This window comes from Neomonachus schauinslandi, chromosome 11 (assembly GCF_002201575.2).
Source record: "Neomonachus schauinslandi chromosome 11, ASM220157v2, whole genome shotgun sequence".
Lineage (NCBI taxonomy): Eukaryota > Metazoa > Chordata > Mammalia > Carnivora > Phocidae > Neomonachus > Neomonachus schauinslandi.
The window spans coordinates 109064510-109089165 of NC_058413.1; the positions used below are offsets into that span (position 1 = coordinate 109064510).

The following is a 24656-nucleotide window of genomic DNA, read 5'->3' on the forward strand; positions in this document are numbered from 1 at the left end:
CTCTTAAATAAATAAAATCATGGGGCGCCTGGGTGGCTCAGTTGGTTAAGCGACTGCCTTCGGCTCAGGTCACGATCCTGGAGTCCCGGGATCGAGTCCCGCATCGGGCTCCCTGCTCGGCGGGGAGTCTGCTTCTCCCTCTGCCCCTCCCCCCTCTCATGTGCTCCCTCTCTCTCTCATTCTCTCTCTGTCAAATAATAAAATCTTCATTAAAAAAATAAATAAAGTTTCATTGGGCGCCTGGGTGGCTCAGTCGGTTGGGCGACTGCCTTCGGCTCGGGTCGTGATCCCGGAGTCCCGGGATCGAGCCCCGCGTCGGGCTCCCTGCTCGGCGGGGGGTCTGCTTCTCCCTCTGGCCCTCCCCCCTCTCACGTGCTCTCTCATTCTCTCTCTCCCAAATAAATAAAATTAAAAAAAAAAAGCTGCAGGTCTCCCCACCTGCCCGATGTCCCACTTGGGCTCTGCTCCGATCCGGCGTTTTGCAGATGTCTTCACAGAATCCCGTGCACCTGCCTTGTATTCACCGTAGCCTCAAGCAGCCAGGGCCTTACACCCAGCGCTTCCCGTTCCTCGTGCGTGGCTTATGAACGCGTGCGAGGTGTGCAGTGGCTGTGTTCCTCAGGTCCACAGACGCAGGGACTGTTCTTGAAGCATTCTGAAATTAGAGCCAAACGTAACATAGCATCTGGAATCTCAGAAACACACAGCTGCTGAATAGTACCGCCAAAGGAGACCAGATGGAAAACAAGCCGCTCAGACTCCTTATTTGATAAATGAGCGATGTGAACACCTCAGATGCATATTTTTAAATGTTATATAATGTTATATATTTAGATTTACGGGTACCTTCTATTCATGGCAAGTGGTTATCTAGTTGCTATTTACATTGATACAAAGTTTTATTTTATAATACATTTGCTTTTGATTAAAAATACTAATTTAGAGGGGCTCTTGGGTGGCTCAGTCAGTTAAGCATCTGACTCCTGATTTCAGCTCTTGATTTCTTGATCTCGGGGTCCTGAGATCGCGCCCCACCTTGGGCTCCACTCATCAGGGAGTCTGCTTGGGATTCTGTCTCTCCCTCTCCTTCTGTCCCTCCCTCCCACTCACTTGCGCGTGCACGCATGCTCTGTCTCTCTAAAAAAAATTTAATTTAGAGAAATATTAAGCAAATAATAGTACTCAGAAATATGGCACCAATTGTAAAGGTAAAACTTCTACCTTTGAAAACACTGCAAAACATTATGTTTACAGTCTGCACTTAATAAATGATTATTGATTGGCTGATCGTTCACATCTCTCTTCCTAGCAAACAGCCCTCACTCGTTTCCTATAAGCCCCCTATGACCAAATGAGCAGACGGGTAATTCTCACGGCTCCACTTTCAGCATAAGGTCCGGGGAAGAGAGGAAGGAAGGGTCAGCTGGGAGACGTTGTCTGTTGGCACCCGGGAGGCCGTGCGTGGCTGAGCTCGATGGAGGTGGCCACAGACCCAGAGCTGTCACTCATGTCCTGGTTTCCAGAGAAGAGCTCCTGTCAGCCCCCTGTGATCCTCCAGCACTCTCTCCCACGCAGAATCGAACTGGGCAAGCGCAACACGTTGAACACTGAACAAGCAAAAACTATATATATATATATATATATAGTAATTCCTGTCCGCACAAGAACATTTGTGAAAGGGAGAGAAGCTTTTGCATGTCACTTTCTTCCCTCTTCCTTCCTCTGTTATTTGGGGCACTTTGCCAGCCACCCTGGGCAACCCCACCTTCCGGTGGTTTCCACCAGCAATTTAAGCCTCCCTGACCAGGCTCGCTGAATTAGAGGGCATCAAAATAAACTCTCTGCGGGAGAATGCAAATAGGCTGTGGCAGGAGGCCCACTAATGGCAGGGTCTGAACAGCCAAAATCTAAAATGCGAAGAGCTCTGGATATTGGAAAAGATAAAACAACAGACCTACCCAGAGTGAGGTCAGAGTTCACAGGGGAAGGGCACAGCGCCTTCGAGACTACACTTCAGACACCAGCTGCAGATTGGGAGGGGTACCAGTCAACCCATACTTCTTACCAACTGGCTGTAGATTCGGGGTTTCCCACAAACCCATCGGGTTTGATAATTTGCAAGGCCGACTTAACAGAACTCAAGAAAGCGCTATCGTTACAATTACAGTTTTACTGTTAAGTTTGTGCAGAGTACAAATCAGGGCCAGCCAGATGAAGAGACACCTGGGATGAGGTCCGGGAGGGTCCCAAGCATGAAGCTTTCACGTCCTCAGGACGTGTCACCTCCTAGCACATCCGTGTTTACACCGCGGCCAGAAAGTTGACCCAAGCCCCTGGGACCAGGGTTTCTGTCGGGCTTTCATTCTGCAGGTGTGGCTGATAGGTCACTGACAGTACGACTGGACCCAGTCCCCAGTGACCCTTTCCTCCAGGGAGATTGGGAGGTCAGGCTGATGTCAGGGCTCCAAGCTCTAACCCTCTGACCACGGGGTTGGTCTTACTCTATCGCCAGCCACTGTCCTGAAACTGTTTAGGGGCCCACAAACCCACGTTGGTTGGCTAATCACCTCATTAGTGTAAACTCAGGTGTGGTCCCCAGGGCCCATCATGAATAACAAAGACCCTTCAGTAACCTGGGAAATTCTAAGGGGATAGCCTTCCCTGCCAGGAACCCAGGACAAAGACCAGACAAGTTCTTTATGATACAACACACAGAAAATAGAATAAGAATGAGGCCTTTAAGGGTGCCTGGGTGGCCCAGTCGTCTGCCTTCGGCTCTGGTCGTGATCCCAGAGTCCTGGGATCAAGCCCCACGTCCGGCTCTCTGCTCAGCTTGGAGTCAGTTTCTCCTCCTCCCTCTACCTCTCCCCCTTCTCATGCTCTCTCTCTAATAAATAAACAACAACAAAAAGAATCGGGCCTTTAAGTCACCAAAAACGAAGGCAAAGGGCGCCTGGGTGGCTCAGTTGGTTAAGCGACTGCCTTCGGCTCGGGTCACGATCCTGGAGTCCCAGGATCGAGTCCCGCATCGGGCTCCCTGCTCAGCAGGGGGTCTGCTTCTCCCTCTGCCCTCTTCCCTCTCGTGCTCTCTGTCTCTCATTCTCTCTCTCAAATAAATAAATAAAATCTTTAAAAAAAAAAAAAAAAAAAAAAAAAAAAAAAAAAAAAAAAAAAAAAAACGAAGGCAAAGAAATAATGATTTTTATGATGGAGAAACCACTGGGAAATGTTGTTTGAATTACAAATAAGTGGTCACTAAGCACCGTGAGATTCTTTTATGTGTTTCGTTCACTTGTCCATTCTTGCAACGGTATTTATTGAGTCCGACCTGTGCTCATCACTGAAGCCATGCCGTCACGCTGTCAGGGTAAAGAGAAAAAGAAAAAAAAAATTTTTTTTTTATATTACATGGAAGGAGGAACTATTTGAAATTATTTACTTATTTTCATATTGATCTGAATGAACCCGAGTTCTGAGCTAACTGTTCATTTTCCTTGTCACAAATTATGTTAAAGGAGCTCTCCAAGTACAAAATATTTTGCAGGTAGTGTGGGTCTGCAGCAGCCGGGGAGGTGGGGGGGGGGTCACAGAAGGAATGTGGATGTTACTTGTTTAACCGGAAGGCTGCTGTTTGGCCTTCTGCTGTTAGACAAAAATCAGGAGACGTGCTTTAACATGTGATGTTTTTAAACTGTTCTTTGTTTGCTTTCTTGTAATTGGAGCAACATACTAATTTCTACCAGTTGTGACTACTAACAGAGAGCAATCACCTCACAGACTTGTACCGGAGAGACGAGACCATCCAGGTGACAGGACACGGCCACGTGCAGAGTCCTCGCTTCCCCAACAGCTACCCCAGGAACCTGCTCCTGACATGGCGGCTCCAGTCCCGGGAGAAAACCAGGATACAGCTCACCTTCGACCACCAGTTTGGCTTGGAGGAAGCCGAAAATGATATCTGTAGGTAAGTGGGGAGAATCCCTTTCAGGGGCACACTTCCAAGGTGAAGAAGAGATGGGTTTAAGGCATCACACCAGACTTACCTTGGGGGAGGCCCCGAGGACCTACCCGAGGTGTGTCATCCCCCTCCTTTTCCCAGAAAGCGTTCGCGTCTGTCTGTCCTGGCGGATGGAACACACTGGAGTGCCGACGGCCTCTGCAGAGGGCCTGCTTACCTGGTGCCTCTCCCGGAAATGCAGGCCCACAACTGCCAGAGAAGGGGGCCCCCGGAGGCCCCGCTCCGGCCAGGCCCCGAGCAGCCTTTGTGAGCAGGTAGATACATCCAGGGTCCCACGTCACCTGTAGACACGTCGGTGGCTCTGGTGCAAGCCTGCGCCCGGCTCCCCTCTGCCCAGCTCCGGGAACTCAGCCAGGCAGCCGTCCCTGGTGCATAGTCCTGATCACCCCCCGCGCGCTGGGAGGGGGTGATGGCGAGGCCCGGGTCCCGGCCGTACCCTGAAACCTCAGGCCTCTCATCTGTCAGCCCCAGTCTCTGGGAGCCCCGCACGGTCTGTTTCCTGTCCGTCCTGGGTCAGAGGTCGACGAAAACCGTGCCTGAGAATCTTCTCCCTTCCAAGCGTATTTATCAGAGAAAGTCCTGGTTGTTCCTTGAATGGTCTGCGCCCAGCATCATATTCACCTAATTAGCACGCGCGAGGCTGGCGAGGGTTTTGATTCCTTCCTGCACCTCACCGCATGCACTCCTTCTCCGTTGCTGACACCCTGCCCAACGGCGAAATCCTTTTGGCAGCATTATTTCCCTTTGGCTCGGAAAAAGAGGGTGCCTCAAATCTGGCTGTCCTTTGTTGCATGTTTATTATGCTGACAGCTTTTCTTATGTGGCTGTTGTTTTCAAGAATAACAGCAGTGACGATTACTTTCTAGGACCACAGAGGGTAATGTATGCCAGAAATCAGAGACAAATACAGGCAGAAGAGCCCGTTAATATTTACAAAGAGAACAAACTCCAGCAGATCTCGTGTCTTTTCAACCTTGAAAGGGAGAACTCATTTTCTGTGCTGGAAAAAAAGATGGTGGGAGACTTTTTTTTTTTTTGAGACTGTAGGAGGTGACATGACCCAGACGGGAAGGCAGGTCTCTGCTGCTGAGCTGGGATTTTGTTCCTGGTAGGGAAGTAGCTCTTTCAGCACCCAGGCCTTGAAAATAGAAGACGCTAGAGTGGTTTCCTTTCAAGGCCCTTCATCAAAATCCAGTTGCTTCTTCAAATTTACGGAGGCAGGAAGAGAAGTATGATGTGGGAAAGGGGAGAGGAAGGTGGGAAGGAGACACATCAGAGCCTCAGACCCTCCCGAAGAATTAAAGTGATGCTCTCTTGACTTCATCCAGAGTAAAAATTACACTGATGTTGTGTTTTCAAAAAAAAAAAAAAAAGTGAAAGTGACCTATGGTGTTATTAACAAAGTTTCAAGTATACTCATGCTTTGTGCAGTAACTATGATTTACACATACTGTGTATAAAATGAAATGCAATTGATTTCCTACCATCTGTTCCAAAGCCTCCTTGATGTTTACACTGTAATCTTTTATTGCTTGAATAATGATTCTTTGTGAGTGCTTTTCACCTTCCAAGCACCATAAAAACATTAAGTAATTAATTTACACAACACCCAGGAGATATCCAGCTAGTAAGTTAGTATAAACCTCTTATTTTGCTCATAAGGAAACTGAGGCAAAGGAATTAAGGGACTCGTAAGTCACTTCAGCGAAACGTAGTCATGATACGGATATTGGATAAGTTGGGTGGGTGATAAGTTGGGTAAGTGGGTGATAAGTTCACCCACTCCTGAGATTACCCTGCCCGATTCGGTAAGAGCTCTGTGGTGGGTTTCCTTCACATTCACCTGTGATGTTTCTCACGCTGATTCCTTTTGGCAGTCGCGACAGAAAATCCACGGTGTGTTGAGCTTGCAGCTGCTCCTCACTCTAAGTGTTCATCCTCTGCATTGTGACCTTAGCATCCCGTGTCATTTGGGGAGAGGTAGAGACTGATGCCCAGAACTGAAGGTCAGGTAGTTCAGCTCACCAAGTAGACTGTCCCAAGATTTGGGGTGTCTGAAAATAAGGGAGATGATCCCTAGAAGAGGTACACTGTCACTGAAGATGTTCTACTGCGTGATGGAAAGGTTATATGGAACATTCAGAGAGGGACTGTCCCCTGTCCTTAACCTTGGCATTCCGTGTTTCTCTGCCCGAAGTCAGAACTGAAACTGTGGTCTTCAGCATATCCACACACTGGTTTAAGCGTCCCAGATATTTCCAGTAATGGTTAGGGCACATCCCTCCCCAAAGTCATAATGCTTTTTACTACGAAAACTGTCCTATTTTATGGTATGATCCTTCCAAAAGACAGTTTCCAAAAAGAGAAAATATTGATTTATTTTATTTTACCATGTATTTTCTATAATGGGATGATGTAATGTGATGCTGATTCTATATGCTATGTAGATACAGGTCCTTTCTTAAGGAAGCACTGCATGTGGTGAGTTAATTCAAAGTGGGAATTTGTTTGAAAAACTTTATATAGTAAATATTTGGACATATAATTAGAGCTATATCTCCAAAAATAGGACCATAGATGACAATAGATTATAGTTACTAGTTCTCCTAGGAGACCCTTACGAGCCATATGCTCAGAAGGTGGCCCATTTTGATTACTGATGATTTGGGAATACTCATGGCTAAACGTGCACGAGGTTCGTTCAGATTATTGAAGTTTGAATTTGAAAAACTTAATCCAAAAAACTAGGTTTCCTTTCAAAATTTCAATGGGCTTTAATTCTCATTTTAGTTAGTAGGTCATGAGAAGTCACATATGTTAGTTTTAATTTCTGAGTAGAAGTATGAATTTCAAAGTCTCCTGTAATCAAAATACATTTATTTATGTCAAATTGAAACTAGGTATGATTTTGTGGAAGTTGAAGATGTATCTGAAACCAGTACCATAATTAGAGGACGGTGGTGTGGACACAAGGAGGTTCCTCCAAGGATAACATCAAGAACAAACCAAATTAAAATAACATTCAAGTCTGATGACTACTTTGTGGCTAAACCTGGATTCAAGATTTATTATTCTTTTGTGGTAAGTAGCCTAAACCACCCTGTGATTAAAAGCAGACACTGGTTTCATGAAGTATGGAGATATTTTCTGTGATTAAATGCAGTGGTGTGAGGGTGAACTTTATTAATTCTCGGTGGTATGCTGTGTTCCTACCCTACAGCCAACACGGTAAAGCTTTCTTCCGTAAGGAACACCATTGTGGATCGACTAAGTCAACCCTTGGGTCCACACCTTTTGAAAGGAAGCATGGTAATTAGAAAAAGTAAAATAGTTGATAGTAAAGCAGTATTACCTTTGATTCAGCTAAAATAGGATAAATGTACAGCCAAAAAAAAAAAAAGGTAGTTGAGAGTTGACCATCTTTGGTTCAAAAAGTTGTCTATGTAATTCCAACCCCAGAGAAGAGTCTGAATGATTTTAGTTTAAATTCTGATCCAGACTGGGGAAGGGTCTATGTTATGATCATAGAGCCTCCTCAGAGGTAGCAAGCCTCTTGAAGATCGTAAAGCCTCAGTCCGGACCCCAGAGTTGCATTCTATTTGCTGCACTCGTGCTCATGTGTGATCCCACCTCTCCTACAACACACCAGCCGCCATCCCCAACTCTAAGTGGTTCTGACTGGGGGAAATTGCTCAGCCTCTTATTGAGTCAAAATCTACATCGTCGTTAATTCCGGTCACACGCTGTCAGGTGTCTGCTTTACTCACGCGGTCATTAATAAGACACTAGAAAGTTCCTGCTCGTTGTCAAACGCTCCGATAGGTGTCGTGGCTACAAAGGTGGGCAGGACAGACAGGGTCCTTGAACCCCTGGAGTTTATGATCTGGTGGGGATGACAATCAGTCTCAAAGCCATAGGGAGTGAGAACAATGAATAATGAGTTAAGCTCCGGGAGACACTGGGGTAATTTTACCTATTTGCTGTCTTAGATATCCATGAGTCCTTCATGTTCATAGCATGATGCCTTTTGTTTTCCCACGAACACATTTTATTCCCATTCAACTTGACTCTGGCCCTTTTCAAAGTATGGATATCAAAATAGAACACAGCGCTATGAATGGAGTCGATCTGTGTTTTTGCTCCCCTCTTATGTTAAATTTTGAATGGAAAAAAACCTTGCTTTTTATAGCTGATGTGGGTGGTTGTTTTTTGTTTTGTTTTGTTTTTTACATTATAGTGAGTTATTAAATACTAAGTGAATTCTACATCAGAATAAATGAAAAAATAGCATGAGGTGACACTGATTCCAGTTTTAATTTGAAAATAATCCATCAAGCAAGATTTACATTATTGCAAACACACAGTGCTGCTCAGCATTAGAATTGAAGTATGACCCTTTGATTTCTACATTTCTTTCTTTTATGTGTCCAGCGGTGCATCTCTTCTCTGCTGTTCATGGACAAAGCAGGCTTGGCATGTTGGAATGATGATGGATAGGCTTAGTGAAGGACCTTTTTTCCCTTAAAATACCAAGCACTATTCCTGCTAATGGATATACTTTTTGTAGAACTTTGGTTACGACTACATCGAATGGTCCGTAAGTCAGTTAGAAATACCCTAACTCTAATACAGTGTCCCTAAGACCAAATAATTCCTTTTTTGTTTTTTTGGTAGAAAAGACAGTACAGGTATGGATTTAGGGAAGAATGAATTCTCCTGTTGGAGGTGTTTGGGGTTATGGTGTAGGCTCCTCACTCATTTACTAGCCAGTGGTAAGTGGCCTATTGAACAGCCTCTGTAGTCAGCATGGAAACTGGCGTCCTTCCCTGCTCTTACTCATTCACCTCCACCAGGACACTCAGTTGTGGGTTTTAGGAATGACGACAATGATCACTTCTTTGCGTATTTCCCTGCTGACCTCTTGGTCTGCATTCACTGAGAATAGCTCCGGGCTCCTTTTCTGCTCCTAAAAGCTTCTGGCACTAAATGTGACCACCTAGAGCCAAAATGCTTTGGTGGCTGAATCCCCAGAGGTAGAATGAGCGTACCCTTCAGGTGTGTATAGACTGTAGATCTCTGTGGCTTTTGATAAAACTTCCATTTGATTCTTGCTCAACAGGGATAGAAGATCACTATGGCTGAAGCAGTGTATTGGGAAGATCATTTTATTTGTGTTTAAGTTGTACTTGCAGAGACTTCAAAGCAGTGTTTATAACAGACTCTACAGAGACTGGGCTTAAAGCCTAAAGTTGGCCGACTATAAGCTAATATGGAGACAGGGGGATTAAAAATGGCAAACCCTCTTTAAGTGTTATCTAAATTATTATTTTTACAATGTTACGCTGACCCAGAAAACTTCTTCTAAGGATTTTGCAAACCCTACCTTCAGGCATGGTAGGTTCCAGGGACGTTTGAGCCTGAGAGTAGTTCCTGAGGAGTCAGAGTTCGCTGGGAAGATGGCACATAGCCATCTCGATAGATCATGACCACCTCCCTTCTCTTCTCTTCCTTTTCACATCTCTGCTTCCCATGGAACATCTTTCTTCCTCATACCTCAGTGACCCTCCGGGTGTACAGGGACATTCTCTGGGGCTGTAAGTAACAGGTGCCCAGGACCACAAGAGCCCTGTGCGCTGGAATCAAATCTACGTGGTCTCGGCTCATATGTTTGGAATACCAAGTCCAGTGTTCATCTTTAGTCAGTTTGTCATTCCAGCAGAGTGTGGGAGACTAATGGTTAACATCAGGATCACTTATTTTTCGTTAGGAATGGTTCATGTATTACAATTGTGTTTGATAAGCTTGGAATTTGACCTTCCACCTTTTTCTACAGCACCTGTCACAGTCTCTTTCAGAGAAGGCTGTGTGGCCTCATGGGACCAGTTTTGCTGTAAAGCTCCCTTTGGGTTGAATAAGGTTTCCCTACTTACTAATGGTCTGATATTAAACAAGTTTCTTACCCTTTGCTTTTACATCTATAAAAGGAGGATAATAATTGGAGTTGGTGTGTGGTTTTTAGAGGGTAACACGTACTTAGTGGTCAATAAATAATGGCGTTAATGATCCTACATTTACCATCACTAATTGTGTACATATCTGTCTCTTCAGATTAATGGTATCAAAAAAAGTTCAACTGAGTAAATTTTACAGATTTTGTTGGCTTTATTCAATGATTCACTCATCACGTAGCGTCCAATCTAGCAGACAGGAAGGGGCTCGGAGGAGGTGTGCAAACAGAAAGACTTTTATGGCAGAAGGCAGCAGGAATAAGGAAGTTATACTAGGCAAAAAACTGAGTTCATTACTGCAAGGTTACTTTTCCTTGGAAGATAGCAGGGGTCTATCAGGCAGATTGTATAACTAGTGTTGATTAGGAGATTCCTGACTCACTGGTTTAAGATTCCGTTTCTGGGAAAGCCAACACTATAATTAAGTCTCAGTTTGGTAACATGGAGCTTAGCATAAGCGACTCCATTTTAAGCCTATTGTCTTATTTTCAACAATGGTAATGAACTATTCAAGGGTAGGACAACTGTATTCCTGTGGGTATTCTACACATACCTTCTACATGGCTAGCTAGTGTATTTGATGAGTTGACTCTATCCTGATAAAATATGATTCAATAGAACTGCCTAATTTCATTTTTTGCAGTCCTCCTCAGTGTTCTTTCCTTAATTTTTACTCTACTGAGAATAGGTAAACTTCAGAGGGCACAATTATTTTCAAATACTTGTTAGCAAGATGTGATTGTCTAAATAAATGAGGCTCTCCCACCTCAAATCCAGTTTGTTGGGGAATGAATGGATGGGTTGTCAGGAATCTGTTTTTGAAGACCATTAAGTAGGTTATTGGAAATGTATCCAAATACAAGGCTCCCAGTGGATGCTTTTCAGAGAAGTCAACAACCATGGGTATGAATTTCAGGTCTAGGGCTCACTGCAGTTTCTTCATCCATAAAATAATGGTAATACTGCCAGACATTAAGTAGTTGCAGGCATTAGATTAGAGAACTTTTGTAAACTGCCTAGAACTTATTAATTACTTAAATATCTACTATTCTTATTATCATTGGTATTATTATTAACATATCAGGTGACAAGTGAACTCCTCAGTCCTATACAAACAGCCCTGGTGTCAGTGAGGGGTATGCACATATATATATACACATCTAACCATAATCCCTTCCTCCCAACCAAGGTAGAAACATCTTATAGTACATTGTAACAAACATGAGAACTTTTGTTTGTGTGTGTGCACATGTGTTTAATGTAAGGTACATTTTTTAAAATTCAAAAACAAAAACATTAAGTCATTCTAAAGCTATTCAAAAACTTTGTTTTTTATTAACAAATTGTAGGTTATTTCATAACTTGAAATTTGCTAGTACCTCTTATAAACAATTAAAAAGCAATTTTATCAGACCAGTTGCGTAACTATGTATCTCTGTAGTTTGAATTAATTTTAAGTGGTGAAGTTACGATTTCCATTGATATTGAAACTCTGGATGAATCATGGTTTTAGAAGAAGGAAAGGGAGAAGGGAAAGAAGAAGAGGAGGAAGAGAAGAAAAAGGAGGAATAAAACGAAGGAGTTGAATAAGATAGGATTCTCAATTCCAACAACTTTTGCAGATTCTAATTTTTTTCAACTAAAACTTACCAGTTGGTTGAGCAAAAACAAACTAATGGTGTGGGCAATTCATCCTTATTCCCCGAAGCTGAATTCTCAGACAAAGCTGGAGAGTGAAGAACCCCATTCACTTTCTTTGTAAAATGTGTGGAAAGTCTTAATTTGCACAGTCAGATAAAAAATTGTTGGATATTCTGAACATGTATTGGAACTCTGGCCACACAGTCAGACTGTGTATATAGAGCCAAGGACGGTCAAGGTCAGGGTGGTGATCACACAGTAGCTGTCTCCATCAGTTTTTTCCTTATAAATATACCCTCCTGGAGGCTTGGGAGCTATATAGACTCTGATGTTGTTCATTAAGTGCCTACGGAGAGCTGGGCCTGGCTCAGTGCAGCTCCCTGGAGACACAGCAGTGAAAAACACAGGTAGAGTCTCTGCCCTTGGGATCTTGCATGATAGTGGAAGGTACAGACAATAAACACATAAGTAAATAGGGAAGTGAGTACATATTTACAAACTATTTGAAGTTCAGTAAAAGCAGGAAAGAAGGTGAGTGAGTACTGTGATGGGCAGTGATGGGGACAGGAGCCCAGTCCAGCTGGAGTGTCAAGGAAGATCCGTGGATGTGAAGTTTGCACTGAGACCTGGAAGATGGGCAGGAAACACCCATGAGAAGCCATGAGCAAAAGGAACAGCAAATCCTAAGACCCTGAAACAGGAAAGAGGAGACCTTTCCCTTGACAGTAATAATTCTCTTGGTGCCTTGGGATTCAGGCTGCTGGGAGGGAGGACAGCACCTAACTCGTCTCAGCCAAGATGAGAAAGGAGATTCCGTGTCTTCATCTCAGCCCATCCTACTTTGCCTCTCAAGGGTTCCAGCACTTAGGCAGTCAGCTAAGTGCAGATATGAAGAAAGTCTCAACAAGGCTTCAAACAAAGTGTGGGTCAGAGAGAAGACCAGGGGCACAGTCAGGGCCAAACAGGAGGGGAGCGGGGACGCCTGGGTGGCTCAGTTGGTTAAGCATCAGACTCTTGATTTCGGCTCGGCTCATGATTTGAGGGTCGTGGGATCATTGGGCTCTGTGCTCAGTGGGGAATCTGCTTGAGATTCTCTCCTTCTCCCTCCGTCCCTCCCCCCAACATGTGCAAGGGAGCTCGCTCTCTCTCAAATAAATAAATCTTAAACAAACAGGAGGGGAGCTGAGCGGGAGGGACAGATGCATGCTCTGAAAGCCCTAGGCAAGTGTCCTTGCAGTGGGCTGCCGGGTTGGGAAGCCTAGTAGTTGCTTCAGTGGATGTGGGTTGAAGCGCACAGTCTTACGGACAGAGTCTCATTGTTGCACCATCTTGTAGGCGCGGGTAGATAAATGTTCTTATTTGAAATTTTACAAACGTCCTAAAATTTCACTAATTACGTTGAGCATTTTGAAGTGAATTTATTATTTTAATCAGATTGCTTTCCTAAAACCTGAGCACATAATGAAAACTTTAATAGAATTCACAAGAGACTGAGGAGCAAAATTTAGTAGAATCTTGGAGCAAAGGATAATCTCTCAAGGGGTATGGTGAGGTCCAGAAACAAATTGTGGGTGAAGGGAATAAAGGAGAAGTTGAGCTGGGGAGCAGTTGGGGGTGGGGAGCAGAAGAGGAGCAGGTAAATTAAAAAAAAAAAGATTAAGGGAATAGGAGGAGACGAAAAAGTGAGGTGGAATGCACTCCCGTGATACTATCTGGCCCTCCTGAATTCTGCATTTTTGCTGTCATACATTGGCCTCAGTGCATTATTCAGCAGGCTTTTCACTGAGCATCTGCTATGTGCCGTGCACTAGGCCACATCTGGATTGAGAGTAGGGAAGAAAACAGACAAAGTCCCTGCCCTCCTAGAAACTGATAATTTGGCACAGATGAGGAGGAGGAGGATAATAGCATCCACCCACTTGGGTTACCGTGATGATTGAACCTATGAAGTGTTTAATTCAGGCCCTGCCATGCTGTAAGTAATCAGTCTGCTACTGAACCATGCACTGCATGAAGACTGGTTTCAAGAAGAATATAGAACAGAGTTGCAACATCTTCGAGATGTAGTGCCGAGGCCAACCTTCTTATTTTACAAATGAGGCAATGAACACAGGCTATGTAGCTTGACAAATGAGACAGTAAACCCAGAGCGGTTATGAGTTTGCCTGTGGTCACAGAGCTCACACATAGATGCTATCCATGAGATACAAAAGCTGTGGACCCTCCAGGGAAAAGGAAATCTGACTAAAATCATGCATAAAATCTCAGGGAACCCCCCACCTCTCATCCACGATGTCCTTTGGGTCCATAGATGCAGCTCCGAGCCCCACACATACTGTCGGTGGGCGTTATCTGACTCTGGGAATGTTTTCTTCCACGTTGACTCGTCATTTCCAACAGTGTCTGAAATACTACTTTACCACTGTAATTCGTTTTGCTCGTGACCCCCATGTGCTCATCACATGAGCAGATGACTTCACGTGTGCTGAGTAAACACATCTCCAGCTTTGAGAGGGAGTTTAATGACACTTAGACAGTCCAGCATCCTGTTTATCTAGGGTGTGATTATGTGGCCACACTATGAGTAAACTTTCGTCCTTGAGACCCGGAAAGTTGTAGTGACTCTAAATGACTGTGCCTCTTTACAGACCTATAACTTTCTCTCTATAACTGTGCTCTTCGATGCACTAATATTTTGGTAGCTGGAGAAAAAAGAGAAAAATGAAGGAAAAAGCTATTCAACTATATTAGAAAAGGCTTGCATATTTAAGATATGCCTAAAACAGAGCCCTATTTCTTTCTTAAAAAGCTATGAAGCAAACCTCAGTAAAAAATATCTCTACCTAATGTTCACTAATAAATAAATAAGAACTTAATGTGGATAATAAGAAAATGATAGTCCTGTGCTGGAGAAAGGCACACAATTATAAACCATTGGGCTTCGCAGTGAAGAAGTGTGTGGGGGACATTGGGGGGCACACAGAAAGGAGGGGCAGTTGGAACTGGAGTTTATATTCCATCTTGACAGAAAGAACAATACATTTTCAGAGAAGTGACAAGACAAAGGAAAGGGACTTTGAGTTTGCAGGGTAGCAAACTGTGGGATGGTAAATATGGGGGGGGAGGCTAATGGAAGCTAAGGGCCAGTTAGTCAGGTTTGTTCCATAGGTTTCTCTGGTGCCTCCAGGCTGGTAAGGGTCTAGAGTTGTCTCTGGTGATTCACTTCTGCCCTTCCTGGTAGAGAGGGGAGTGGGGAGCCCTTTACAAAGGGCTTCTAGGCAGATAGCGGAGGGCAGAAGTTGTGTCTCTTCTTCTCAGTTGCCCTCAGCTCAAAATACTCTTTATGCCAAAGTGACATATCTTGGGGTCACATATTCTGTCCCCCACCATTGGACTGAGACAGGGAATCACCCCAGGAAAAGGGAATTGCCTAAATAAAGGCACAAAGGTGAAAAAACGGGGGCATTTCAGAATATCCTGATGAGTTCTCTCAAAACGTTGGAGGTTACAATTGCTAACCACTTACTATGCTTCCTTTATTCTAGCCAGTAGAAAAGGGAGACAAGAAGCCAAAAAAATCACCAAAGCAGCAGCTTTATTCATGGTGTTCTAAGAAATGCCAAAGCCCAAGACTCTCTTGTAAAACTAGAGAACTTGTCGGGGACCCAAAGCCAGAGGGGCGTGTGCTACCCCTGCGATGCAGATTCACACCCAGGGCTTCTTTCAAGGAGTCTGGGGTCCAGAGAAGAGACTGGGGTACATTTACATGCCCCTCCCCCTGCACGGAAGATCGTAGGTCTGGTCCCAGTAGTCACAAATAGGCAGGACAGCCGGTAAGGACAGCAGACTCTAAGCACACCAGTGCGCAGCAGATGGGCCAGGAAATGGAGGGGAGCTGAGACCCTCCTGATGGTTGGAGTCAAATGCAGGCAGCCCAAGAGAGAAATGGGGAAAGGGGATGTGGTGGAGGAAGCATAGGAGGATAGAAGAAGTGATAAAGGGAAGGCATTTGTGATGAAGGAGACCAAAAATGTTTGTGGATGACTCCGTATCTGTGAACTGAGGCAGGAATACAGACAGAAGTGTTTCCCCTCCAGAAGAGCAAACAGAGAGCAGTGTGCTCCGTGAAGGGTCCAAGCCCACACTGATTTATGCTTGTGTTTTTCAATCATCTTTGGTGACAGTCCTTGGGAACTCAATCCCACCCAGCTCTGGTTCTAAGGAGAGCTGGTTGACCTGCTCCCTCTCCGTAGAGATCAGCCACTTTGGGAAGTTGAAGGTCCCGAGAACTTCAGGGCAATGCCAGTCTCCTCTCTCAGCTAAACAAAGGAATTAGAAATTAATCATATAGACAGGACTGATCTCGTCTTGAAAATACCTGCCCTTAATGTCCCCTTTATCAGTGAGAATGTGACCCATTAAGGCCGATCTCCATTCAACATTGCTTCTGTCACCTGTGAAAATATTGAGCTACAGATTCCAAGTGACTCTTCCCTTATTTTGCAATTGAAAATTGGAGGCAGGCAGGCAAAAAAAAAAAATCAAAAAGAGATTAAAAAGGCCTGGAGCCACCTCTGAAAGAGAGAGATATATGAATAAATAAGTAGTCATTGCTTCTTGGCTGGGTCCTGCTGATCCCTTCCTGATTAGTCTCTCTACCTCCTGTCTCCCTTACCTTCAGTCTGTCCAGAACATAACTGCCTGCTAAAGGAGAGCTGGGACCAAATCACTTTCCAGCTGAAAACTTGTGAATGACTTCCAATTTCCTATGAACCTATGTCCAAACACCTCATTTCAGTACTGAGAGCCTTCCTTGTTCTGATCCCAAGCTAACATTCTAGCCAGTTCTCTCTTTTCCCTCTACATTCTTCATTCCAGACAAAACAGCACTATTCCCTGATGACCCAACTACCTCAGGATTTACCACCTCTCATCCCTGCTATTTTATTTTCATTTCTATATCTATATCTGTCCTCAAAAATCCAAGCCCTCTCCGGTCAAAGCATAGTCAATGTCAAAACTACTACCTGTCCTTAGCTCATTTCCCTCCACTCCCTCCTCCCAGCTTGTTGGTCTTTATCAACATTACAGTTTTTCAAAGAAAAAATAATGAACACATATCCCAGATACTTTGGGAAATATATAGAATAGTAATAAAGAAAAAAGAAAAAAAAACCACCAGTAGTTGGGTGCAAATATAACCTCTGTGAATATTTTGATATCTTTCTTTCCAGTCTTTTTTTTAATTCATAAAAACCTTTGTACACATCTCACTGTCTCTCCTTGAGGGTAGAGAGTGGCTTGTTCCAGAAGGTCTGTCACAGGGTATTGTTCTAAGTAGGTCTCAAGATGTTTAACTGAGCTGAACCAACACGTATTCATTGAGCTCCTATGATGCATCTCATAGTTTGGAGTAAAAACAATAAGAAACAATCCCCAGAGATGCACAAAGAGAAGATGTACTAACAGCCCATTGCCTGTTTTTTTCCAGACTTAAGACCTGAGAGATTTGCAGTCATACCAACATACCAGTGGGCCTTAGCTGTTTTGGTCCAGGACTCACTGGGCATTGGAGGGCTGGACGTGAGGATGGAAGAGTGGGGGCCGTTGTTGGGGTCAGAGATCAGGGGGACTGTGGCATGGAAGCCGGTATTCTGATTGTGAAGTCTGTCTTTTCAGCCTCACGGAGCATATAATTGCATCAGTAGCAGCCTGACCTCAGCCGTTCTTACCTCGGACTGTGTAACTGGGACATCGTAGCAGACATGGTTCGGGTCCTCTATTTCTCATGAAGAAAATCTGCAGCCTGGAAGACTCAGGGCTTCTTACAATGGAAAAGTGGTCTTTGAGGTCCTGATATTCTGTCACTCTCAGGGTCTTTCCCAAGGCCTCCAGAGCTTTCCAGGTTTTTAAGACACTCCAAAGCCATTCCTTTGGTTTTTTGAGGCTTTCTGTACAGGACAGAGGATATATGAATCAGAAACACTCAAGTTCACATCTGTGTATTATCCGTGAGACCTAGGATGCACATTTAGACTGCCCAAGCGGCTGTTTCTTCATGTGCAAAATGGGAAGGCTCCACCTGTATCATAAAGCTGCTCAAGGATTACCTGTAGGGTGTCTGGGTTGGATGTACAGTTTGTGTACAACAGATGGACCTATTACTAAAAATATCTTCGGAGGGTTATAATGAAATTAAGTGGTCCAAGGTTAAGAGGTCTTGTGTTTGCACCACTGTAATGGAATACCATAGCCTGGATGACTTAAAAGTTGTTTTTCACAGTCTTGGAGGCTAGGAAGTCCAAGTTCAAGGCAAATTTGGTGTCTGTTGAGGGCCCACTTCCTGGTTCATAGTTGGCTGTCTTTTTGCTATAACCTCACATGGCAGGAGAGGTAAGAGCTCTCTGGAGCCTCTTTGATAAGGCACTAATCACATTTGTGACTGAATCACCTCCCACAGGCCCCAGTACCATCACACTGGGGGTTAGGTTGCAAGATACGAATTTGGGGGACACCGCAACAGTGAGTGTACAGCATGTTAAACCAGACGAACGCTGGGGAGATCATCGGCCTGACAGGTCAGCCCTAGGAGCAGTTATGTAGTGTGATTCCGGTGCCTAGCTGGAAACCTGTGTACACCCTGAGTCAGATTTGGGACAGTAAGCCAAAAACCCTTAATGGCTCTTCTTCATTAGGCTATCTTAGATCCACATCTTCGTCCCTTTTGAACTGTTCATGAAAATATCTTGAAATATACCTTCAATATAAAAATTCTAATTTTAGTAGTATATTTGGATTTGAAAAGTTCCTGATGTCACTGCTGTGACATCCCCTAATTCTACAAAACAGTGTGCAGATAGCCCCTAAAATATTCCTTTGGCTCAAAGATAGGCCACAAGTACTCAATGGGATCTTCTGGCAACATTTCGGGGGGAAGAATGCTAAATGCTAAATGCTGAAATGCTAAAACTGGCTATTTTTACAAGGAGAAAAAGACCTTGAACCACCTAGTGTTTTAATCTCTACAATAAATATCTCTAGAACAGACAAGAAAGAAATATGAATTTGTAATAGAAACTTATTTCATTTAGCCCTGAGGATGACCTGGATAGGAAAGTTTTTTTTTTTAATTGTTACAAAATATTTATAAATGCAAAGTCTTAACCAAAAAATCATTTCTGAAGGAAAAACACAGTTATAAAGGCAGAGCTCTAAATTCAAATTTCAGGCTAGTGCCTAATTTTTTATTTAATTAGTTACAAAAAACAACTGTAAACGATCCATTTTCTTCTGTGCCTTTTGTAAGAGCCTCCCTTGTGTAACAAAAATATATGCTATCATCAATATGAAAATAAAATGGTTATTTCAAAAGCCCACTTGTAGGCAGAATGACAAAGATCTTGTTTTTTGTGTCCCCAGTTTCCTTTTGAAATCATCTACAACCCTGACTCCCACTCATCTCACCTCGGCCCAAAAGGTTCTTCCCTCATAGATCAAAACCACTAGCAGATCTCTCATGTAGGCCAGGCTTAAATTACTTCTCTGATTAATTCTATCACTCATTTATTCTACATGCATTCTTGTGGATCTCCATCTCTATGTCAGGGTTCAGGCTGGGTCCTGGGGATGCAAATAAGGTGGGAAACCTGCCCTCAAGACAGTCAGGTTAAGCAGACATGATGTGATAAGCAATGACTGAAATGAAAAAGAAGAGGCTGTGGGAGGGGAGAACAGAGAAAGTAACTATGTCTTTGGAAAGAGAAGGTGGTCAGGATATGAGTCACAGAAGGAGCAGTAACAGACCCAAGGAAGAGGGGGGAATCCTTCAGTCCACGCCGAGGGATCAAAATGAGTCACTGACTGATAACAGCTTAAAGCCTTACCCATCCCAAGTTACTTGCATTTAAAAGTGATAAATCCTAAAGCTAAAAGGAAGAAAATCAACCTAAGGCATTTTAGACTTAAACACGTAGAGCATAATTTAGACAGCATGAAGCATCCCAGTTCGAAGAAAATGACTCTTAATCAAGTGTTTGCATTAGAACCACCTAAAGATTTTTTTTTTTTAAATATAGGTGCTCAGAACTTTCCCCGACTTACTGAATCAGAATCTCAGGGAAAGGGTGTGCAAAACGCTTATTTATCAAAGCTCCTCAGCTGATCCTGATGTGCTGCCCCATTAAGAACTATTTCCTTTGATAAGAATGCTTAATCTAGAAGCCAAGCTTCAGAATCCACACTCTTCTCTGACGATGCCATCCCTAAGTCCGCGTTTGCTGCTCCTTTCACCACTTTCATAGCACTGAGTTCACCAGAGCTGTTTTACAACACTTATGTTGTGTGTGGACATTTCATGTCATCACGGGACTAGGAACACTTCATTCAAAGACAATGACAAGCCTTCATTAAATTGTGTCTGTTATCCTGCATCACTTATTGGAGGGGCATGTGTTAGTGAATGTTCCTAAATGAATTAATGTTCAGTAAGTTCCTGGAACACACTCTGAACACTTACTATGTGCCCAGCACATAGTAGGATGAAATGAGATAAGATATGGGAAAGCACTTTGTAAAATGTAAATGCACCAGGTCGTTTTGAGATATTGTAACAAACTACCGAGTGTGCTTCTTAATTCCATCAAGTAGCTCCATAGGCTACAGTGTTCTGTCGTTGAATTCCACACTTCGCACCAATGTCAATATATTTTAAGCCCCATAAACAGAGACCTCTTGATTAATTAGTTTTCTTAATTCCACACTACCTTCAAATTAAACAGCGTGCTAGTTCATATCTTCCGTTAGTTAATTTTCTGTGTGGAGGCCTTAGGAAAGGGGCCTCTTTAAAAGACCGTGTTCAAGTTGTGATACGTTCATGAGAAAGAAAACAAAGCAGCTCCCGTACCTTATAAACACCATCCCCGTTCCTTGCCCATTTTCTTCTGTCAGTAAACCAGATTTCATTTTGAAGACACCATTGCTCTGACCTTCAGTTAAGAGAACATTTCTTCTATTTTGCTATTTAAAAAATTTGTGTTGGGACAGAGAAAATAGATTTAACAGTGGCTGTTTGTTTGCTCAGGTGTTAGCAATGAGAATGAGACATTTTATGATAATGTTTTGGGAGGGCACCTGCAGCAGTCCCATCCCCCCACCATCTTGTAGGCTGTGGAGAGCTGGGAGCTTCTTGTTGTTTGTGTATATAGTATTGGCCTTCTTTTCCCCTGTTCTCATGATCGTATAACCTCTGCTTTAATTTCTATAAACCTGCTTCTTGACACATTTCAGGTTTGAATGGCTCCATCCTCATCTTACTTAGACTGGTGGCCTTTGGCAATCACACGTTTAAAGGAAAGGAAAAATTTCTATACAGAAGATATCCCATTATCCTCAAATACATAGTAAGTGATAATTGGCCCTCCCAGCCCTGCCCTGGTTTTCCAGGTGGAGGAGGCCTGCCACTAAGCTTCATTTCTAGACGTGGTATATTTGAATGAAAAATACCAAGACGCAGCAAAGTAATAAACATGTTATCTGATGCATCTCTGTATACTCAGATACTCTAACTGCCAAGAGGGCTTCGAAGTGGCTGATCCGACAAGTAATCATGGAGAACCTGCTGTGCGCTTGGTACGTTGGAGGATTCCAGGGACCTGGTCCAGCTTTTGAAGAGAAATTAAAACAACACTTAACAGTATCATCAGTGAGGATGGAACAAAGATTATGAAGGAAGTGCAGAATCGTGCTGTGCAGTCACTTCAGGGCTGGACGGCATTTCCTCCATTGCTGGAGGTGGTGGTACCTCAGGAGAAGGGAGCACCTCTCGCAGAACTCTCGTGTCCCGCCATTTTGAGTCCCCATTCTATCCTGGTGTGGGCTGGGCAGCAGAAGAAAACACTGAATGAGAGTACAGGCATTGTCTTTTCTCTTTGTACTTGGAAAAATGCAACTCCCTTTTTACCTCCCTAACTCCTTAATCTCTTTCTCTATGAGCCCCCCCTTTTTTTTTCCTTTTTTTTCTATCACTCTGCCTAAGTCTGCCATAATCTCTTCCCTTCCTTGTTTCTCTGCCTGTAGGATTGTCACTGAATCCCTTCTTTCTTCCCCACATCAGCCTAAGAGACCTTTCTGAGTCTCAAATCCAAATAAATATGCCACTCCTCTGCTTTAAACCTTTCGGTGGCTGCCCATTATCTGTGACAACATCCAAATGCTAACAGAACAACAGATCTTTTCTGTCCCTTAGCTGTAGCCTGGCTGATCTGTCCCTGGGTCTGCAGCTACACTGCGTATTGGAGATTGCCAAGAATAGTTGTGGTGTGTTCACAGCCTCTGCAAGTTAATGAGGCTTCTTTTGCTTAGAGAAGGCTCTAGAATTTGAATGCAGACTCTGCTGCTGCTCAGATTTGGGGGCTCTCAGCGAGACTTCCAGCTCCCCAAGCCTGAGCCCTCTCATTGAGGGCTCGCGGTGAGTGCCAGACTGTCTGTCAACACCACAGATAGAATGTGCCGTTGCAGAGGATGGCACATAGTGGGTGTGCAGGACTGTCGCCTACTCCGGACCTTTCAAAACTCCTTTCCAAGAGCCACCTCTTCGTTGGGCCTCTTCTCCCACCCCGTCGGAAGTGACCCTTCCTCCTGCCTACACAAGACTCCCATTCTGTATTCTTCCAGTGAGTCTTCCAAGACTGTATCGTTCCAATGAGCGACACTTGTTTACGCATTAAGCTAACCCTGAACTTTCACAAAGGCCGGGGTCCTGTTTTACTGATTTCTGTGCCTTGGCAAAGCTCCGTGCACATTGTTGACACTCACGGTGTATATTCCAGTGAGTGAACTGTTATTGCCAGACTTTTGTGACAATTTCTTCTGACATTGGCCTGTTCACTGAAGCCACACAGACAAAAACTGGAAGCAGCCTTTCAAGTTCTCCATAGGCATCCCCATGTCACGTGCAGTCCGTGAAATAAATGAAGTATGCCCATGTTTATGCCGCTAGACAGCAGACTTCTCACTCTAGATCTGTATGTCTTGAACTGTTGAAATATTTGCACCATCCATTTCACCTGCTGTCATTGGTTCAGAGAATCAGATGTGAACCTATCACTAGGACATTCTTAGAAAGGGGTCTGGGGTGCCTCTCCCAGGGGAGGCTTTGCATTAGCCTATCAATACCTGTTGCTAAGTTTTCAAAAACTGAGCTTCACAGTCTCATTCCCTAAGGCCATGCGGCCTGGGTATCGACGGCTCCTGTTTTTGATAACCAGTCCCAGCCCAGCCTTCTTGCAGCGGCCTTCTCCACAGAACCCTGGAGGTGTCAAGGAGGAAGAACCAAAAGATGAGTTTATCCAGTGGCTCCTCTCACGCTTGCCCCCCTTGCTCTAGCAGTGGTTCTCAACCAGGGGTGATCTCTCCTCCCCCCCCCCGAGATGTTAGACAACGTCTGGGAACATTCTTGGTTGTCACAACTGACAGGGCAGTGGGGGGAATCCGCTGGCATCTAGTAGGTGGAGACCAGGAACGCTGGTCAATATTCTACAATGTACAGGTCACCTCCTTTCCGACCCCAGCAAAAAATTATCCAGCTCAAAGTGTCAATAGTGCTGAGTTTCAGAAATTCTACTCTAAGCCTTTTCTACACATTTTATTGCCCAAAGTTACCCTTGTGATTTCCTGGAGTGTTTTAGAGACAGGGCTTTGAGGAGAAATGGGAACAGAAGACCTGTTAGGACTTAAACAAAAAGGCAAGAAGGGGAGGGGTTATGTGAAGTAAGAGAAAGCTGGGGAGATTTGCACGAACCACAACCTCCTTTCACCATTTCCTCATTTGTATGACCCTCTTTACTGTGAGCATGCTTTATGCCATATTTTCATGCCGTGAGTATTCCCAAAGTGGGCAGTACATCTGAAACTGATGTAACTAAGAACCTGGGGGTGTGGTAAGCATCACAACTCAAGGGTTCTTTGCTGCTGTAATATCTGTGAAGTAAGAAACAGCTTTATGGTGGGAGAATTCCTTAAGAGGTTTAAATGGATCTTACACATGAGATGGAATATTGAAACAAAGATAAAGTGCTAGGTTCTCGTTCCTTTGGCAGATGTTTGAAATTTACAACAAATTTTTACGTAGCCAAGGATTTTATGAGGTATAAATATGTATGTAATATAACTGAGATTAGCATAAATGATTAAGCAGCTATTTTCAATGTGTCAGAGGTACCAAATATCTCTTGTTTTTAATCCATTGCCTATCCATTCCCCATAAATTGTCATATAAGAGAAGATTAGTTAATAAATGCCCATAAGCAAAAGGATTGGAGTTTAATAAAACATGAAAAAGTGACATATTCATAAATGGCTAAAAGAGAAGATTCTACTACCGGATTGACATCAATAAATAAAATAAAATTCATTACTGCTCTCTCATCAGCTTTCAAAGGCAATGAGTTTATGACTAGATGTATGTACTTCCAAGTACATTGTAAAGTGGATTAAAATTCTAACTGGTTTATTGCTTTTTCCTCCAAGCAGTTTCCTTATAGCGAGCTCAGGATAGTAACTTATAAGTGTGATTTTCATAAACTATAATCCAAACAAACCAAAGGGTTTACAAACTAGAGGCCTTTTAGAAAAATAAAATCAAAAGAGATTGAAATCATAAACATAAAATGAAAGCTGGGTTAGGAATATGTTCACATAGAAGACAGATGCTCAGCAAAAGACACGTAACACTTCCAGAAGCACAAATGGGTAGCCCGAGCGGGTCATTCATTTTACTGTCCATCACAGCAGTTGGGTGGATTTCTTTCCAAAGGTGTATCTTTGAATACTTTGTCTACTCTGGTGTGAAATGACTTACACGATGGCTTTTCCACTATTTCCACTGTGAGGCCATTCCACAATTTAATAGATATCACTATTGGGAAAACTTTGTAGATACGGAGCCTACATTTTGTGTTATTCAATTTCATGCCCTGACTGCTAGTTATTGC

At 43.6% G+C, this 24656-nt stretch overlaps 1 protein-coding gene across 2 annotated transcripts in view; it reads left to right on the plus strand.

Moving 5' to 3' along the window:
- Positions 1-24656, plus strand: part of PDGFD (platelet derived growth factor D) — a 215595-nt gene that overhangs the window by 146695 nt on the left and 44244 nt on the right. The window contains exons 2-3 of one of the 2 annotated variants that reach the window (XM_044919370.1): positions 3760-3964; positions 6919-7099. In XM_044919370.1, the coding sequence (XP_044775305.1) occupies positions 3760-3964; positions 6919-7099 (386 nt within the window). The remainder of the gene's footprint in view (positions 1-3759; positions 3965-6918; positions 7100-24656) is intronic. The other variant, XM_044919371.1, reaches the window with a different exon arrangement.